This window comes from Macrotis lagotis, chromosome 3 (assembly GCF_037893015.1).
Source record: "Macrotis lagotis isolate mMagLag1 chromosome 3, bilby.v1.9.chrom.fasta, whole genome shotgun sequence".
Classification (NCBI taxonomy): domain Eukaryota; kingdom Metazoa; phylum Chordata; class Mammalia; order Peramelemorphia; family Peramelidae; genus Macrotis; species Macrotis lagotis.
Window position 1 is genome coordinate 275632552 of NC_133660.1, and position 17179 is coordinate 275649730.

General features: G+C 56.5%; 2 protein-coding genes across 3 annotated transcripts; both read right to left on the bottom strand.

Annotated features, from left to right (window-relative positions):
* Window positions 1–1378: 1378 nt before the first annotated feature.
* Window positions 1379–2245, bottom strand: INS (insulin). The gene is made up of 2 exons (XM_074227601.1): window positions 2059–2245; window positions 1379–1503 (listed from the first exon to the last, which is right to left on the bottom strand). Exons 1-2 carry the CDS (start codon window positions 2243–2245, stop codon window positions 1379–1381), a joined length of 312 nt encoding a protein of 103 aa, XP_074083702.1.
* Window positions 2246–5022: 2777 nt separating this feature from the next.
* Window positions 5023–16884, bottom strand: TH (tyrosine hydroxylase). Of its 2 annotated transcripts, none has more exons than XM_074227603.1 (11): window positions 16795–16884; window positions 14243–14455; window positions 11951–12125; window positions 11245–11333; window positions 11067–11134; window positions 10536–10586; window positions 7685–7754; window positions 7478–7534; window positions 6985–7080; window positions 6280–6413; window positions 5023–5995 (listed from the first exon to the last, which is right to left on the bottom strand). In XM_074227603.1, exons 1-11 carry the CDS (start codon window positions 16882–16884, stop codon window positions 5836–5838), a joined length of 1203 nt encoding a protein of 400 aa, XP_074083704.1. In that variant the 3' UTR covers window positions 5023–5835. The 2 variants fall into 2 exon arrangements, with proteins under 2 accessions (XP_074083704.1, XP_074083703.1); XM_074227602.1 differs by having other exon boundaries at window positions 16783–16884.
* Between the last annotated feature and the right edge of the window lie 295 nt (window positions 16885–17179).

Genomic DNA, 17179 nt, shown 5'->3' on the forward strand with positions numbered 1-17179 from the left:
TAATCCTGGACCAGGAACTTGCTGGCCTTGGGTCTCAGTTGCTCCATTTGGGCACTAAAGAAGAGCTTTCCCTCCCAAGTCTGGGCTGCCACGATGCTGGGGTCCTCCCTAAGGTACCCTGCTTGTTTTCTAGCCTCCCCCCAGGACCAAGGGATCTGCCCAGGCATCTGGTGGGGGGGGTCGTGGCTCAACCCTCCCACCCCAATAATGGCACCAAAGATGCCCCCATCCCCAGTGGTCTCCCTCCACCTTGCCCTCACCCTGTCCCTTCTGTCCAGCCTGGCATCCTCCAGGGATGCTCTGCTCTTCTAATGCCAGCCAGGACTGAGGCAGGCCTCTCCTGCCATGCCCCTTAGCCCACCTCTCACTCTCGGGGGCCCCCCAGATTCGACCACTGAAGTCCCCCCAAAATATTGAGAAGCCGCCGGCCCCCTCCACCCCTCCCTGTGTCCCAGGAGCAGTGAGAGCTAGGCTCCTGCCACCTTGGGAGTTGGGGCCAAAGGTTGCCAGACCAGAGTTCAGGGCAGCAGACTTTGGTCTGTGACCAGGCTCTTCTGTCCTGGGACCACAGGTGTGCTGACAGGGAGCCCTGACGTATTCTCACTGGCCCTGCCGCGTCAGCCCCGGGGACCTTCTGACTGGGGGAAGGGGAAAGGGAGCAAACATTTATTTATCACTTTCTGTGGACACATTGGCTGCTCATAGCATCCCTGAGAGGTATTGTTATTCTCATTTTTTTTAGTTGAAACTGAGGCAGCCAGAGATGAAGTGACTTGCCCAGGGTCTCCTTGCTGGGATATGTCTGTGAGCACATTTGAACTCGTCTTCCTGACTCCTGGCTCAGGCCTCTCTCCATTGCAAGGGACCTGAATAGGAACAGGGCTCTGCTTCCGCTCCTCTTGTCTGCCTCAGTTTCCACCTCTGGATGAGAAGGTCTCTCTATGGGGCATTCCTTAGGGGTTAGCTGTAGGAAGGAGCTGTGTCCTTCATCCAGACACCTGGCAGACAGGGCCCATAGGGTGGGGAGCCCAATGCCCTGCTCCACCTTGGGCCTCTCGTCTTTACTCCCAGGCCCAAGGCAGGAATGATCTGCTCTCCCCCAGTCCCAGAGGAGTCTGCCTTTCCTGGGCTTCCTCCACAGCCTAGGTTAGCACAAGGCAGGGCACACAAGGGGAAGGCTCAGAGCCCTGGGAAGACCTGGCATGGCCTCAATGCCCTCCCTTTCTGACCCACCTGGGGCAGGGTCTCGGGGTGGGGGGAGACATCAAGGCAGCACAGAACCAGAAATGGTCTTTCTTTCATTTTTATTCAATTGTTTCTATGCTCTCTGGGCAGAAAGCCCCTTCTAGGCAGGGCTGTGCCCACGCCTGCCCAGCCGCTAGTTGCAGTAGGTCTCCAGCTGGTAGAGGGAACAGATGCTGTTGCAGCACTGCTCGACGATGCCCCGCTTCTGCAGCTGGTACTCAGGGGGGAAGGGTAGCTCTTCCCCTCCGGCCTCATCCCCTGGCAGGGGAGTAGAGAAACAGGGTGAGAGGGTGCCCACCAAGTGACTCCTCCCAGCAGCCCCACCAAGGGCCATTGCCCCCAGGTCAGAGAAGAAACTGAGGCTTAGAGGCAGGACCAGGGCCCAGGGCTGGGCAGTGGAGTGGGAAGGGGCAGAGAGACAACAAAGACCCCCCACCCTCATCTCCTGGGTTCGTTCTCACAGCAGAGTTAACCTGTGGAAGAGATTACCTGCAAGGAGGAGAACAGGAAATGGGGGACGTTTTCTATAAGGGGGATCAATTAGGAGTCAGGTGATCTGGTGGCTTGCTGCATCTCCAGAAAAAATTCACCAAGTGACCCTGGGAAAGCTTCCCCATCTGTCACCCCTGCAGAGAACTAAGTACTGAGATCCTGGGGGGGGGGGGCTCGACATCTCTCTCCTGAGCCTTTTATGGGGGCTCATAGGGTCTGAGAAGACAGAGTGGGGCTCCCTCCAGAGGACAGAGATCATGGGTAACACCCTCAAGGCTTGAGGGTCAGGGCTGGGTGGGGCTGAGGGGTCAGAACACTCACCCAGCGGCTGCTCAGCAGCCCGGCGCGATTTGGGGGTATAGAAGAAGCCTCTCTCCCCACACACCAGGTACAAGGCCTCCACCAGGTGGGAGCCACACAGGTGTTGGTTGACGGCAGCTTCACCCGCTGGGGGGGCAGTCAGGGCCAGTAGGGCCAGCAGGGACAGGGGGGCCATCCAGGAAGCCATGGCCAAGCCCTGGGGGGGGGGGCAGAAGAGAGGGGTGAGGTGGGCAGAGATAGGAGCCAGGGCAGCCTCAGCAAGCCCCGTTCCCCAGTCTCCCCCACCAAGACCTTGCTGAATTAGAAAGCTGGGAAGGATGAGGGTTCCCCTCATTGTTCACAGGCAAAAACTGATGTGGAGAGAAGGGGGCAGCCTTTGCTGGAAGTCCCAGAGGGAGGGGGCAGCTAGGTGGCACAGTGGATAGAACACCAGCCCTGGAGTCTGGAGGACCTGAATTCAAATCCAGTCTCAGACATTTGATAATTACTTAGCTGTACCTTGGGCAAGTCACTGAACCCCATTGCCTTGCCAAAAAAAAACTAAAAATGAAAGCAAGAAAGAAACAAAGAAACAAAGAAAGAAACAAAGAAACAAAGGCCCAGAGGGAGTGGGGTGTGGGGAGTGGAGGGAAGCCACGTTTTCTGAGCTCAGGGAGAGGCTGATCCTGGGCCTAGTTCAGCTTGGCCAGGCTTGCTGGGTGGCTTTGGGTGAGCGGCTCACCTCTCTGGACTTGGACTCAGAGGTCACTCAAGTGACCTGATTCATTTAAAAGGCAAGAGAGAAACATTTATTTCCCTGCAGGCACAACTCATGATCTGAACCCCAATTTTTTGGAGATGGACCCTGGATGGCCCAAGATGGGAAGGGCCTGGGACTTGAGGACAGATGGCCCAAGGAGTGGCCCCAGCCTCCTCCCTGAGCACCTAACCTGGGACCCTGGGGCCTAGGAAGCAGAGAGGACAGATGACACCCACTGCCCAGCTGCCCCCGTCGCCCATGGATGCCAGGCCCCCTGGCCATGCGTTCCTTGGCTCCCAGCAGACTTACTCAGAATAGAGATGGGAGAGAGATGAGGCCGGGGTTCTGGTCCAAGGCTGCTTCCTACCCCTGGCGACTCTCAGCTTTTAAATGCCACGCAGTCCCCCTGCCCGAGAGGGGCTGGCTGCTGACTCTTCTCCTCCAGCCGAGCCAGTGCCCCCACTTCTGCTAACTGGGCTCATTAGGGCCCTGCATGGGGCAGTTTGTGGGGGTCACCAGATGGTCCGAGGCCCAGGTTGGGGTTTCCGGATCATTTCCCAGCTCTTGCCAATAACAGAGGCCGTACCTGGCTTGGGGGGGTCTGAGAAGCAGGTGAAGTAGCTGCTAATGAGTGGGGCTAATGAGGGGCCGGTGGGCAGCCTGTGACAGGCGAGCTGTCCCTCCTGACAACACTCAATGGGGACCTAAATTAAGGCCGAGCGGAAACGCACAGACCTCCCCCCCACTGCCCCCATCCAGTTTCCCTGACATTGTTGCTGACACGGGGTGAGGAATCAATGAGCCAAGGTACAAACGGGGGAGCAGGGACTGGAGCCTAGACCTCAAGCCATTGCCTTGCCAAGGGCAACTCGTCCTTGTTTTATTTGAGGAAACTGAGGCCAACAGAGAAGTATCCTGCCCAGCCTTTTCCAAGGATCAGATTCTAATCCTATTGCTTCTGATCCCTTTAGAGGAAGTTGGGGGATGTGGGGGTACTGCCTGGGGCCCCACCCCTTTCATTCCTCTATGAACACCCCTGGGAGCCCCAGACAGTCCCAGTGCCACCCCCAGGCCTGATGGTGTAGTCCAACTCATTCCCCTGTCCTGGGTCTCCTGCTGGGAGGATGCTGGGAAAGGAGCAGACCCATTATGGAAGTTGGTTAACTAGGGCCCAGAGTCTGTACCCCCTCAGCCTGGGGTGCCCAGTCTAGTGTTGGGCTAGAAAGGGGGAGCTGCAGCCCCTCTTGCTGACTGTTCAGGAGAGTTGTGGGGGGATAGGACAGCCAGGTCCTCTCCTGCCTCCCTTTTGGCCTCTGAGCCCCTGCGCCCCTTCTGAGCCTCCCCAGAGGCTCCCCTCAAGCCAGCAAACTGGAACCATCATTGATGGAGGCATGGAATAAAGGGTGGGGCTGGGGGCAGATCTTGGCTCTGCTTGCAATCCTGCCACGACAGTGACTGAGCATTTATCTAGCTCTTCATGGATGCCTTCTCAGGGGGTTCTTGGAGTAACCCGGGGAGGTGTGAGCAAAGACTAGACCCACCTTACAGATGAGCTAGCTGAGACTGGCCCCCTCCCTCTGCACCTCCCCAATCCAAAGCCCTGCTGCAAGAACCCTGGAGCCCTCTCTCTGAGGCGGCCTCTGATTGGTCCTGCCTGTCTCCACCGTGGCTTCCCAGATTAGAGGGAAGCTCCTGGAGGGCTCATACGTGTGCAGAGGCAGGGTCCAACTCAGGGAGGGCTTCCTGGCCCCGGCTGCCGCGGCCGGGATCCAGCTGGGCCAGAGACTGGCCCCTGACCATGGGCAAGGTATCTTGTTTCTCTAGGTCTCAGTTTCCCCATATGAAAAATAAAGATGTGACTGCCTTCCAGTTCTGAACTGAGCTGTCATGGGGAACAGGGCCACCTTGGAAGGTCGCAAGCTCCCTGTCAATGGGGGGATTCTAGCAGAAGCTCCCACCCAGAGGGAGTGCACAGCAGGGCCTTGGAGCCTGTTCTTCTAGGACTGTCCTGGGGGGGGGGCGTGGGGGGCAGGGCATTTTCCTGGCATCCCTTCCTTGCCTCTCAGGTCCGGAGTCATCCCACAGGACCCCCCTCCATGTCCCAAGGGGCTGAGAAGATTGGGGGGCAGGTTCTATCCTTGGGGTAAGGCCAGAGATGCTGCGCTCCCATTATCAGCAGCCGCCCCAGGATGAAGGAAGCCTTGGAGCCAGGGTGCTTGGCAAGAAATAGACTTTGTCCTTTATTGTAAAGGTCACAGTCAGCCATGCAGGACCACCCCCCAAGTGGCGGCAATGGTGGAGGCAGCACTAGACCCCGGGATCTACCTAAGCGGGATCCTTTGGACCCCAGAAAAGTCAGAGAAGACAAATGTACCCCCCAACAGCAACATCCACAGAAGCAGCAGGACAAGGACCACAGGGACATGCTTGGCCCCCCACCCCACCCTCCGGCTCCCCAAGGGGGCCTCCAAAGGGAGGAGAAAGAGGAGCTAGTGAGGGAGTGGCTGGGGGCTGGGAGTCGGGTCTAGACACTAGCAGGGGGAGAACAGCTCCAGCCCCCAAAGTGGGCAGAGGGTGCCAGAGCCATGATCAGGGGCTTGGAAAGGGGAGGACTGACTTCTGCTGAGCCCCCAGTGCTGGGATTCTTTCCTCTCTCGGGCCCTGGGTGCGACCCACCAAGCCTTTCTCTGGCTTTGATGGGGCGGGAGCAGGGGGCAGAATGCCAATCAACCTAATGCAGCAGTTGGGGCCCTTAGGTGAATTCCTTCTCCTCTCTGGGTTTCCCCTGGACCCAAGGACTCTAAGGAGGCCTCGGGCCCCGGGAAATGCTTCCTCAGAATCCTGTCATGAGACAGGCAGCCCCCTCACTGCCGCCGCACCCACCAGGAACGCTGCATCGGTTTCCTGGACACTGACCCTGGGGATCTGTGGCTGACTGAGATGGGGGCTGGGGAGACGGGGAGACAAAGCAATACACAAAGTCCCAGGAAGGGGCAGGGGTGAGGAAGCTGAGGGGCTCGGGGGGGCACGACCATTAATTAACTCATGGTCTTGAGGGCATGGACCAGCAAATGAAGCTCATCCTGGAGACCTTCCAGGGAAAGCCGAATCTTCTGGGGGCTGTCCAGCACCTCGATGGCCAACGTGTAGGGGTCAAACTTCACAGAGAAGGGGCGACGGATTCGGGATGCGTAGTTCCTGCAGACACCCAGAGGGAGAAAAGAGACCGGGTCAGCCTAGGGACCGGCAAGGGTTTGCCAGCGGCCCAGCGGTCAGGGAAGACCCCTTGTCAGAGAAGGAAGGAAGGGGGAGAGCTTTCCCCAAGGGTTGGGGAAGGTGGGACTATTGTAACCCCCTTTCACAGTGAGAACACTGAGGTAGGCAGTGGTGAAGTGACTTGCCCAGGGTCACCCAGCTAGCAGGTGAGGCTGCATTTGAACTCGTCTCTCAGATGTCCCCCTCCCTCCAGCCCTCCCACCTACCTCAGCTTGTCTTTGGCATCACTAAAACTCTCTGAGACGAAGTAGACCGGCTGATAGGTCTGGTCCTGGTAGGGCTGCACCGCAGCCGCGTCGGGGTCAAACTCTCGGACCTCGGGCTCCTCAGACAGGGAGTGCTAGGCAGGAGTCCTGGGTGTCACTGCCTCCTCCCACCCCACCCCCCCACTGGCTTCAGGGGCTCTTGGGCTACAGAAAAGGAAACCTTAACATATCAGCCACTCAGTATGGATGAGGAAACTGAGGCCCAAGATGGGAGCTTGGGAGGATTGGGGGGTAGGAGGTTGCGTTCTGCCCCTCAGGCCCCTGGTTCTATATTTTGACATCTCCCCGAGGACCTCCTGGGAATATTCTCTGACCATCAGGGAGGGTTCAGGGAAGAAGCATCTGCTACCCCACACAGAACAGGGATGGGGGGATTCTCCATTTGGGGCAAGGGTCCCAGAAGGTTCCCTTCACTGACTCCAGTCAACGGAACTGGCTCCTGGGGTCCAGGCAGGCTCTGTCCCCTGGGAAGGGGGATCACTTTTCAAATAGATCAGGAGCTCGGTGAGGAATGCTTATTCTCCCCCAGGGATCACGTCCAGGCAAGCAAAGACAGCAGGCCCGGGGGCTCGCCCTAGGGATTCGCCCAGGGGACCCCAGCTCCCTTGGGAGGCCAGAGCCCCGGAGGAGCAAGGCCAGGCTTACCATGAGCTCCCCATAGGAGGACAGAAGGCCAGCCCCATAAGCTTTGACCACTCCATTCTGTTTGCAGAGTCCAAATTCGACCGTGAACCAGTAGAGCTGGGAAAGGAGAGCCCCCGAGATGATTGCGGGGGGGTATTTCCCAATCTGTGGGACTCCCACTCCCAAACCTGTTGGGTACCTGCTCTCCAGTCTGGGGACTCCCTTCTTGCTGCTTTGCCCTATAACCCCTCCCCAAGTAAGCCCTTGTAAGCATATCTGGGCACCCATATCTTTGACTTCTAATGCTAGAGAGGAGGGGGAGGAGCAGCACCGGACCCTGCCCTCCAGGAGCCTCCAGTCTGGGCTGACTTTCCCCGTCTGGGAGTGCAGATATGGATCAAACTTTTCTATGAATTGGTTGGTCCTAAAATTTTCAGAATGGAAAGAGATTCCTGCCGAAATGACTCCTCCCATGCCCCCCACCCCAGTCCCTACCCCGGGCAGGCAGACCTACCGTGGCTAGCTTCTCAATCTCCTCATCGGTGGCTCCAAGGGAGGCGAGGCCAATATCCTGAGAAGGGGGAGGCAGAGCCAGGAGCTGATGCCTCAGGGTCACTGCTCCCCCCTCCCAGCTCTCCTGCCCTTGGCAAGGCACCCAGGGGCCATTCCAGGCTGGTAGGACCAGGGCTGTGGGGGCCAAAGCTACAAGGGGAGTACTCACCTGGGAGAATTGGGCAAAGGTCCTGTCTGCCAACATGGGTACATGTCCCAGGAGCTCATGACAGCAGTCCCTGTATCAGCACCCATGGGTGCCAGAAGGCAGGAAAAAGGAGCAGATAGTGGCAGGTGAGAGGGTTGGGGGCACGGCCGGCCTGTAGACCCCTGGGGCTCCCCACCCTCTGCCTTCTTTTGCTGAGTGGCCCTGGTGATAGTCACTCCTTCAATCTTAGCCCCCACCCGCCCACCCAGGAAGCCTCTGCCTCCCTTCTTCAGTCTCTCTGCTGCCTAGTCTTCCAGCCTCTCCACATGGGCCTTACCTTCCTGGTCCTGTGTGACCCAGGTCACCTCCTCATAGAACCCAACCTACTCATCACTTCTTCCAAGAACTTTCTTGGCCCCCAAAGGTCAGTGACAAGTGTATCCCTCAGGCAGGGTCACTGCCTCCCCAAGGCACTTACCATGTGAGGTGCTTCAGTCCTTAGGTCTTATCCCATCCCCACTGGGTGCCAGAGGGAGGGGCCTGACTTCACCTAACTTTCTCCCACCCCCCACCACCATGTCCTGTTACACATTTAATATTTAAAAATGTTTGATGGACAAAATTGAATTAAATTGCTGAATTGGTCCTATTCTGCATCTCCACCCAAGTCCTAGACCAAGAGAAAACATTCCCTGGGTGAATGTGAGAAAGCTCCGTAAGGTCTCTGGCCTCAGTTTCCCCATCTGTCCCATAAAAATCATCTCTTGAAGAGCTGATGAGATTCCAGTTTGGGTGGGGAGTGCTGCACCTTGGGGGGGGGTGCAATGAGGCATTATTCCACAGCCAGGGAGGGCAGGTCCCTTCCTGGACCCTAAGGAGCATTCTGGACCAGAGTGGATGGGGTCAAGGAGGAGACCCCCAGGAGACTGGAGCAGAGATGAAGGAGACAGAGGCAGAGATAACACAGAGAAGAGAGACAGGCTTCTGCCTGGGGATGGGAGGGGTCCAAAGGGAGTCTTGCCCACCCCTACTCACGGTTCTGGGGAATGCATGGGTGAGGAGGCATGGCGGATATATTGGGTACATTGGAATACCCTGAAGGCCAGGCTGGACAGGAAGTCCCGGGCAGAGAGTAAGCCCGCCACTGGCCGCAGCTGGAAACCTGTCCTCTCTGAAACAACAGGAGGGATGGTGTGAGAGCTCAGGGCTCCTGGGGTTCCCAAGATTTTCCTCCCAGTCCTAGATCTTAGAATACTCTCTAAGACAGGACTCCCCTCCAGCCTTCTCCACCCCCCAGCCCAGTCAAGCTGCTCTCCTACATCAGTGTTGTCCCCATCTGTCCCTGCCTACTGGAACACCCTGCCCTGCCCTCCCTCCTCCAGAGTTACTTTTAAGGTCTTACTAACTTTCCCCCCCTTCCAGTAGACCTCCCTGGGCTGCTCTGCCCCTCATCGACCTTTCCTTTCTTGGGGCTCCCCGAACTCGGATCTTCTCCTGGTCCCCTGGAAACCCACTATTCTTTCCCTCCCATGGGCTAAGGTCTGCAAGGGGCCCCAGGAGGCAGACTGAGCCCGACATGGGGAGTGAAGTCAAGCCGACGCACTGCTCATTCTCAGACCAGAAAACCCTTGCTTTGCCATCTGCCTGGCCCCGGTTCTCCACTCCCCCCCCCCATACACACAAACTTGTCCCCTGGGATTCTGACCCCACCCTTCAGAAAGCGAGACACATCTTCGAGCTGTGGGATGCTATTCTCGCTGTAGCCACTGAACCTTTCCAACAACTGGAAGGCCTCTAGGTGCTCCCGGCAAGCGTGGGTAGGATACAGGCTCTTCAGGGTGGTGTAGACCTCTCTCCTGGGAAAGGAGCAGGAATAGAGACATGAACCTGCAGACCCCAGGGAGCCCAGGCATGTACGAAGATGAGCCCTGCCTCATAGAAACCCATGGGATATAAAACAGAATAAAGGAGACTGCATCTATGATGTGGGTGCTCCCCATCCATTTATAATGAGATTCTAGTTATCAATTAACCACCAACTTCTCTTGTACAAGAGGGATAGTTGGAGTAATAATGATCAGATGGGGGAAATATATTAATTGGGCTCTCCTCTTTAGTCTATCCATCCATCCATCCATCCACCCACCCACCCCCATCCATCCATCCATCCACCCACCCACCCCATCCATCCATCCATCCATCCATCCCCCCATCTATCCACCCAACCATTCGTTCATCCATCTCTTCATTCATTCTCATCAGACAAATACTTTGTCTCCAGGACCTGTTCTTCACCCCTGCCTTGGCCAGCTTCTTTATTACTTCCCGACCCCTCTCTAAGCCATCCTTCAAGTTTCTTCTCCAGGAAGTTTTCCATGATCTCTCCTGTCCCCTTGAATACCATCTGTCTCCTGGCCTTCCCAAGCACAGTTCTGAAGGCTCAAAGCCCTACCTAGTCACCCCAGTTGCTCCTGTCTCCCATCCCATCCCAAATTATTGTGTCTGTGTTTTGAGTTTACTTATCAGGGCTCCTTATATAATGCTGTGACTTTGCTATCTGGGCTCCCGCCAGGCAGGAATCCTGTCTTATCTAAGCTTTGACCCTGTCCAGGGCCTAGTACTGAGTGTCCATTAGGCATCCAATAAAAGCTGGCAACTTGCTGACCACTTTTTCCATCTTCCCATACAGCTCTCACAGTGGATGCCTGGCCAGCTGGCTAACAAAACCCTGGGAGACCACCAACCCTAAATCTCTCTGGCTGTTTCCAAGCCTCACGAGAGATTCTCCTCTGGGGGGGGATCTTTTCTCCAGGTCCTTTTCTCTCCCTCCCCTTCCTTGAATTCCCCATGGGCCACATGACCATGCCCTTACCAGGTGGCAATCTCCTCTGCTGTGTACTCCACACGGGGGATCGGCTCTCCACTGAAAGAGCCAAGGGTTAGTTTGGTCTGCTCCCCATCCCCCAACAAAGCTTCCCAAAGTCAAGGTTCCCAACTGGACCAGATGCCCTCTCGTCCCCCAGCTCAGATGTTCTAGAGTTAGCAAAGGGAGGGTTTCTAGGTGTACAGAATGCCAGCATCAAGAGGCAGACGGGCCCCCACTACATCTCAGCTGATTGACCCGCTGGAAGCCCCTGTACAACAGGACAAGCCCCATTCACGAGACTGAAATGAGGTCCTGGCCTCACACATGCTCAGCCACCAGCAGCTCTCCCTGGTGGCCTCATTCAGTGAGTTCTCCACCATTCAAACATCTTGTCTGTCCATGAGGGTCTCTGGCTCTGTGGGTATGCATCACATCTGAGGCCATCCTGGCCCTTGGGTAGGGATTCCTGCCACTACTGGTCTCTTGTGGATGGTGGGGGGTGTGAGGGGGGTGGGTAGGGAAGCTGGCCTGGCTTACTGCTTGTATTGGAAGGCAATTTCTGCTATCATCTTCCTCCGTTGGCGATAGGCCTGATCAGAAAATCCCTGCAAAGGAGAGAGGTGGAGGGTGGAGTCAGGGGTGGCCAGCTCCTGGCCCTGAGCCCTCAGCTCTCACCGCTCCTCCCCTCCCCATCTTATCCTAGAAGCCTACTCACTGGGTGGTCCAGGTCCAGGTCAGGGTCAAACTTGGTGACCAGGTGATGACATTTGTCCAGTTCGGAGATCTTCCTGGGAAACCAGTGAACTTAATAGAAAAGAGATCCAATTAATTCTACAGATGCCACTTGTTTCTTGGGTCCTTGCTGGGTAGATGGGGCAGGGAAGGAGAGGCGGGAAGGAAGGAAGGGAAGGAGGGAAGGGAGGAGGGAGGAGGGCGAAAAGAAGGAAGGAACAAGGAGTTTTTAATCAGCTACTTTGTGGAAAGCTTACTGAGCTCTGTTGAGCTCAAGGAAACTGAGACAAACAGGTTCAGGGATCTGCCCAGGATCTCACAGCTCTCAGGTATCTGAGGCAGCATTTGAACTTAGGTTTCCTACCTCCAGGCCTGCACTCTACGCCCCTGGAGACCCCATGGTCCTGCCTGAAATCTGCCTCCCTCCTAAAGTGGGGCCAGCTGAGGTCAGACTTGGTAGTTTTCTGATTCCCCACACAGCTTGTGAGCGCCCCAAGGTCGACTTCTTATAACTTTCCAGCCCTGTATACTACAAGCACTTAATAAATGTTCTTTGAATAAATGACTAAGGAATGACTAAAGGAGGAGCAAAGGGAAGGAGGGAGCCCCTGGGAGTTATGGTCAGAAAGGATGTCCTGCCTCAGTCTCCAGCCAGGTGAGCTCACCTTGGGGGGGGGGGGCAGACTCACATTTATCCTCCTTGCAGCTGCGCACTTCGTCAGCCACCCTGCGGAGGGAACTGAGGAAGGTGGCTAGGTCACTGCTGTGGATTTCACAACGAACAAAGTAATCAAGGTCTGCTGGCCCTTCCCTGGCCTTCCGGTTGGGCCTGGTCTCCAGGTGATGGATTTTGGCTTCGAACGTCTCCAGGAGGGAAATAGACAAAGGAGAGGTCTGACCAGGGCTGGCCCCACATCCGCCAGCCGACCCCAGGTCCACCAGCCAGCCCCAGGTCCATCAGCCGGCTCCACATCCACCAGCCTTCCCCAGGTCCACGAGCCGACCCCAGGTCCACCAGCCGACCCCAGGTCCATCAGCCAACCCCAGGTCCACCAGCTGGCCCCAGTGCTGACGTCCACTTCCATTTCTTCCTCCTATACTAGGTAGAATATTCTGCTCCAAACTCCTTCTGAGGACTACTGGATTTTAGAGCTGGAGGAAACTGAGGCCCCCAAAGGAAAAGGAACCTGTCTATAAAATGATACCAATAGTGAGCAAGTTTAAGGGGCTTCAGAAATATGTTCCCATTAGATCCCTGTAACAATGCTGGGAAGTGGGTGCTATTGATAACTAAACAGAGTCTGGGAAAAAGTGAAATGGCCGGATCATGGCCATAGCCGCCAATAGTGTCGAGCTGCATTTGAACTCAGGTCCTCCTGATTCCAAGTCCCCATACCTCTGGTAAAAGGGGAGGAAGAATTATGAAGGGAGGTCATATTCCACTCCTCCATCCCCACCAGCTAGGCAGAGTGGGGTCCTGCCTGTCTCTGTCCCTCTCTCCCTCTGGAGGACAATGAGATGCAGAGACGAATAGCAGCTCCACCCCCATTGTTCGGGCAGAGTCCTCCTCACAAATGGCCAGCGAAGGAGTACAAACTTCATTATGCCCATTCGGCAGAGGATAATGCCCCTGGAGTCTCAGGGCCAGAGACCATCCCCAGGTCTCTGCTGATTCTAGGACTGCCTCTCAAGGTACTCTGCAAAAGAGTGAACCACCCTCCCTAGCTAGGTAGGTTTTCTTGGGCCAAGGAGCCCAGCAGGGGAAGCCTGTGGTCATGCTTAGGAGAATAGGGAACAGATGAGGTGTCAGAACACCCCAGTTTGAGTTCCTTTCCTGCTATTGGTGTGACTTTGACAGGCTCCTTCCCCCATGGGGGCCTCAGTCTCCTTTTCTGTAAAATGAACAGGTTGGTCATGATGCTCTCTGGGGTCTCCTCCAGACCTACCATTTGAAACAGTGGACTCCATAAGACTGGACACAAGCCTCCCTTGGGGCAGTTCTGAAGGGGCTGGGGAGCACAGAGCTCACTGCTCCAGCCCCCCCACCCCAGCCCTTCCAGGCTGAACTCTCCCTTCGACCTGCCTGTATCCATCACATCAATCCCTGGTTAATGTGACAGCCACCCTCCCATTAGCTGCCCCTGCCACACACAGAAGCCTGTGGCTGACCGGGAAATGTCATTATGGGGCTGGGGGGTTGGTGCTGATTTCTCCACCAGACTCTGTCACCTGCTCAGCCCCAGGCTGTAGGATCGATCCTGGCTGCTGCTGCCCACTCAGACCCACAGGCAGACAAATATGCATTCTCTTCACAGCCACTCACACACACACTCAGTCACACAGACACACACACACACATGGTCTCACACCCAGACACCCAGACACACACACACACACACACACACACACACACACACACACACACACGCAGGATCCTAGACACACTCACACACATACCCCTTCCTTTCCTTCCCAAGCTGCCCCTCCACGCTGGGCTCAGAGGATGGATACCTTCCAGGATGGAAGGAGGGCTAGGGTGGACGCTGTCACACCCACTTACCCAGTGGCAATCCTACATCTGATTCCCACAAATCCCTTTCTTCCCAGACTCACACTACCCCATCCTCCCTAAGAGAAGCCTCAGCCAATGGAACCCAAGACTCAAAGGAGCTGAGTTCGAATCCCAGCTCTGCCATTTTGGTCACATCAATTCCCCTTTCTCATCGTGTGTGCCCAAGTGCTTAGAGGAAAGAGCCGCTTTAGATGACTTGCCAAGTGCCTCTGGTGTCTAAACTAACCGTTCTCCGGTCTGATCGTCTTCAATTAGGAAGGTGTTTCCCTGGCCATGGCCTGACCTGGGCTGTGATCACCAAGCTCCTACAGACCGGGTTCCTCCCAGACTGGTCTGAGCTCACCACAGAACCATGTAGCCACTCTTGCCCAGTTCCCAATGAGAGCTCCCCCCCGCCACCATATCTCACCTCAAATACTTTCAGGGCCCGGGACAATGAGGTGGACTTGGTTGCCTTCAAGGTGAAGAAGAGATTGAGGAAGGCCTTCCCATCCTTCTCCTCAAAGACGATGGTATCTAGGGAGTCTCCGGAGGCCTCTGCTGCTGCAGCTGCTACGGCCGCCTCTCTTTCCTTGCGAGCATCTTCAATGAGGCTCTGCCTCCTGCCAATGAACCTTGGGGACTGGGCCAGAGACAGAGTGGGGTCACAGTACAGTGGGTTCCATCCCCCCACAAGCCCCTCTCTGGCCCCGTGGAAGGGGGCTCTGGGATCCAAGGGGAGAAATTCGCCATCTTAGTGGGCATGAGCGCTGAGGGGTGGGGCAGAGAGCAGATGGGAAAGAGCTGAATCTCCTGCCCACTCAATGACACTTGGGGGCCTCTGCCTCAGTGTCTGGACCTTTAGAATCTACTGCAGTGTGGGATTCATGTCCTCACTTCCCCACTGACCCATTCCCCCATGCCTGAGAGGATCTTCCTTGGCCAAATCTTCCTCCCCTCCTCCTGGGCTCTGGAAATCCAGCTGGGGACCTCAGAGGGGACCTTGGCAAGGGGCTTGGCTAGGAGGGATTGAATATCTTGCTTCTGAGAGCTGTTTCTAAGTGCTATCCCACCTCCTGATCACACATTTCTGCCTCATCCTTCAGGCTGTCCCTAACTGCATTAGGTGGGAAGGGGAAATGGCAAGAGTAGGAGACCGGCTGCCAGTCCAGGGAGCTCTGGAGACACCCGGCAGGTGCCCTATGCCTCCTCCACTAGGAACCCCCAAGAGGCGAGCTCACCTGGCTAGGGAGGGAGTACTCAGCCCCACCTCAGCCACCAGAAAGACAAGCCAAGGATTCTTTCTGGGTGTTCTCTGAATATTTGGCAGCCACCCCCGAGGATCAGCATGCCCAGAGGTTCCACCTCTCCTTCCTCTGCCTGCTCTGGACCCCCTTAGAGGTGGCTCTAGCTCAGGATCCTTCATTTCACCTATGAGGACTGGCCCTTGGGCCACCCAGGGCAGCAGCCCCTGCTCAGAATCAACCTCTTAAATTGTGGAAGAAACTACAGGTGGGTAAAAAGAGAGGTGCCTCGTTTTCCCTTCCCATTCCTGGGTCTCCATTGCTCCATCTGTCAAAGGAAGACCTGGGGCAGGTTGAGGTTGAGGGTCCTTCCAAAAGGGATCCTGGGGATTCATAAAGGGCAGGCCAGCCTGGCCCCAAAGGGCTGGAGACAGTGCCTATAGGACACACGCGTGTCTCTGCAGGTGGGCAGGGCCAGAAGAAAAGAGCCTTTGTTTGAGTCTCCGTGATTCCAGCTGTGAGCCCCCCCCACCCCCCACACACAAGTAGATGTGTCTCTGGTCTCTGCCCAGGTAGCTTGCATGGCCCCCACTCACTGTGGGACTGTGGGAACATCATTTAGTCCCTCAAAGACTCAGTTTCCCCTTTATGAAATGAGCAGATGGGTCCTCACTCATTTCTTCTCTGACACTAGTGTTGTCTCGACTGTAGGCTCCAGGCCCTGCACATGGGGAACGAGGTGGGAGACATGTCGAGGGGGGGAGGCTCTCCCCTTCTGGGGGGGCCTCCCTGTGATCAGCACATGGAATATGGGGACAGTCACGCAAGGAGTCCAGCAAGATCTGGGGCAGTCACTGCCCAGGGGCAACCAGAGGTGTCCTCCAGCAAGCCTAGAGCTGCCCTGGCTGGGAGAAGTTTGCCAGGGTCTCAGGATCAGGGGGCCCTATACCCCCAAGGGCAACAGGACAGAGAAACTCCAGCCTCTGGAGCATTCCCTCACTTTTGGAAAAGAAATCCTTCAATCGAGCAAATTCTTGATTGCCAGCTGTATGCACCCCAAGGCCTTGCCCATCTCGTGCCCACCTCCACTGTGCTTTGCCATAAGGCTCGCCACAAACCCTTCTATAAAGAATCAACCCCCCCAATTGGCAGATGTGGAAACTGAGGCTCATGCCCTCCCAAGGGATGCCAACCTCTGGGGCTCTGCCCACTCCACCATCCAACTTCCCCCTACTGAAGCACCCCACGGAGGCAGCCAGGACCCAAGGGCTGGCATGCAGGACTCCTGGGCTCTAGCCCCAGTCCTGCCTCCACCTCAGGGGAGAACTAAGAGGTTTTCCCTTCTTCTGTCTGGACTGGGACTTTTCTCTGTCAAGGTAGGGGGAGGGGGGACAGTCTCTTGGTCCCTTCTGGCTCATCTATACAGTCTGGGATTCTTTGGGTAGACACCCACAGCCCCATAGCCCCCACATACACAAGATAGGACAGAGACACGGATCCCAGGCCCCCGGGCTCCCCCCTCATCACAATACCCACTCCCACACAGTCACACCCAGGCCCACAGAGACAGCCATCATCTTCCAGGGCCAGGCCCCCGGGACCCCCAGGAGAGGCTCCTGGACACCGCAGGTGCGTGCGCGTCCGCTTCAGAAGCTCAACCGCACATCTCAGCATCCCAACACCAGGTAGGATGGGTCAGAGCCCCTCTCCCAGGAATGGGCTGGGCTGCACCCCTTACCATAATAGCCTCCGCCTGTTTGGAATCCAGTTCGGACACTGCCCTGCGGAAGCCCTTGGCCGAAGGGGTGGAGGCATTTGGAGTGGGCATCGTGCCAGTGGGTCGTCTGTCTCTCGCCCAGGGTCTCTTCTTGCCTCCCCTCTCCCGGGCTGGCTCTTATAGGCAGGGCTGACGTCAAAGCCCCTTTCAGATCCCCCGCTGTCTCCCCCCACTGCCACCTCGATGGCCCCCCTTTCCCTCTCTAGCTCTCTGGTTCTGCATTGCCTGAGGGAGGGAGGAGGAGGGGGCCAGAGAACAGAGGGAGGGAGGGATGGAGGGAGGAAGGGAGGGGGCCAGAGATGAGAAGAGGCTTCTGTTCTATTAAATCTAATTGCTTCCAAGATTG

Bases quoted from the DNA above. Each gene is read 5' to 3' on its own strand.
- INS (XM_074227601.1), bottom strand. From the start codon at position 2,245: ATGGCTTCCTGGATGGCCCCCCTGTCCCTGCTGGCCCTACTGGCCCTG. The intron at 1,504-2,058 runs GTGAGTGTTCTG...CTCCCCTGCCAG, and splicing joins GGCTGCTGAGCAGCCGCTGG to GGGATGAGGCCGGAGGGGAA.
- TH (XM_074227602.1), bottom strand. From the start codon at position 16,884: ATGCCCACTCCAAATGCCTCCACCCCTTCGGCCAAGGGCTTCCGCAGG. The intron at 11,135-11,244 runs GTGAGTAGGCTT...TCTCCTTTGCAG, and splicing joins ACCTGGACCTGGACCACCCA to GGATTTTCTGATCAGGCCTA. The intron at 7,535-7,684 runs GTGAGTACTCCC...CCCCCTTCTCAG, and splicing joins CCTTTGCCCAATTCTCCCAG to GATATTGGCCTCGCCTCCCT.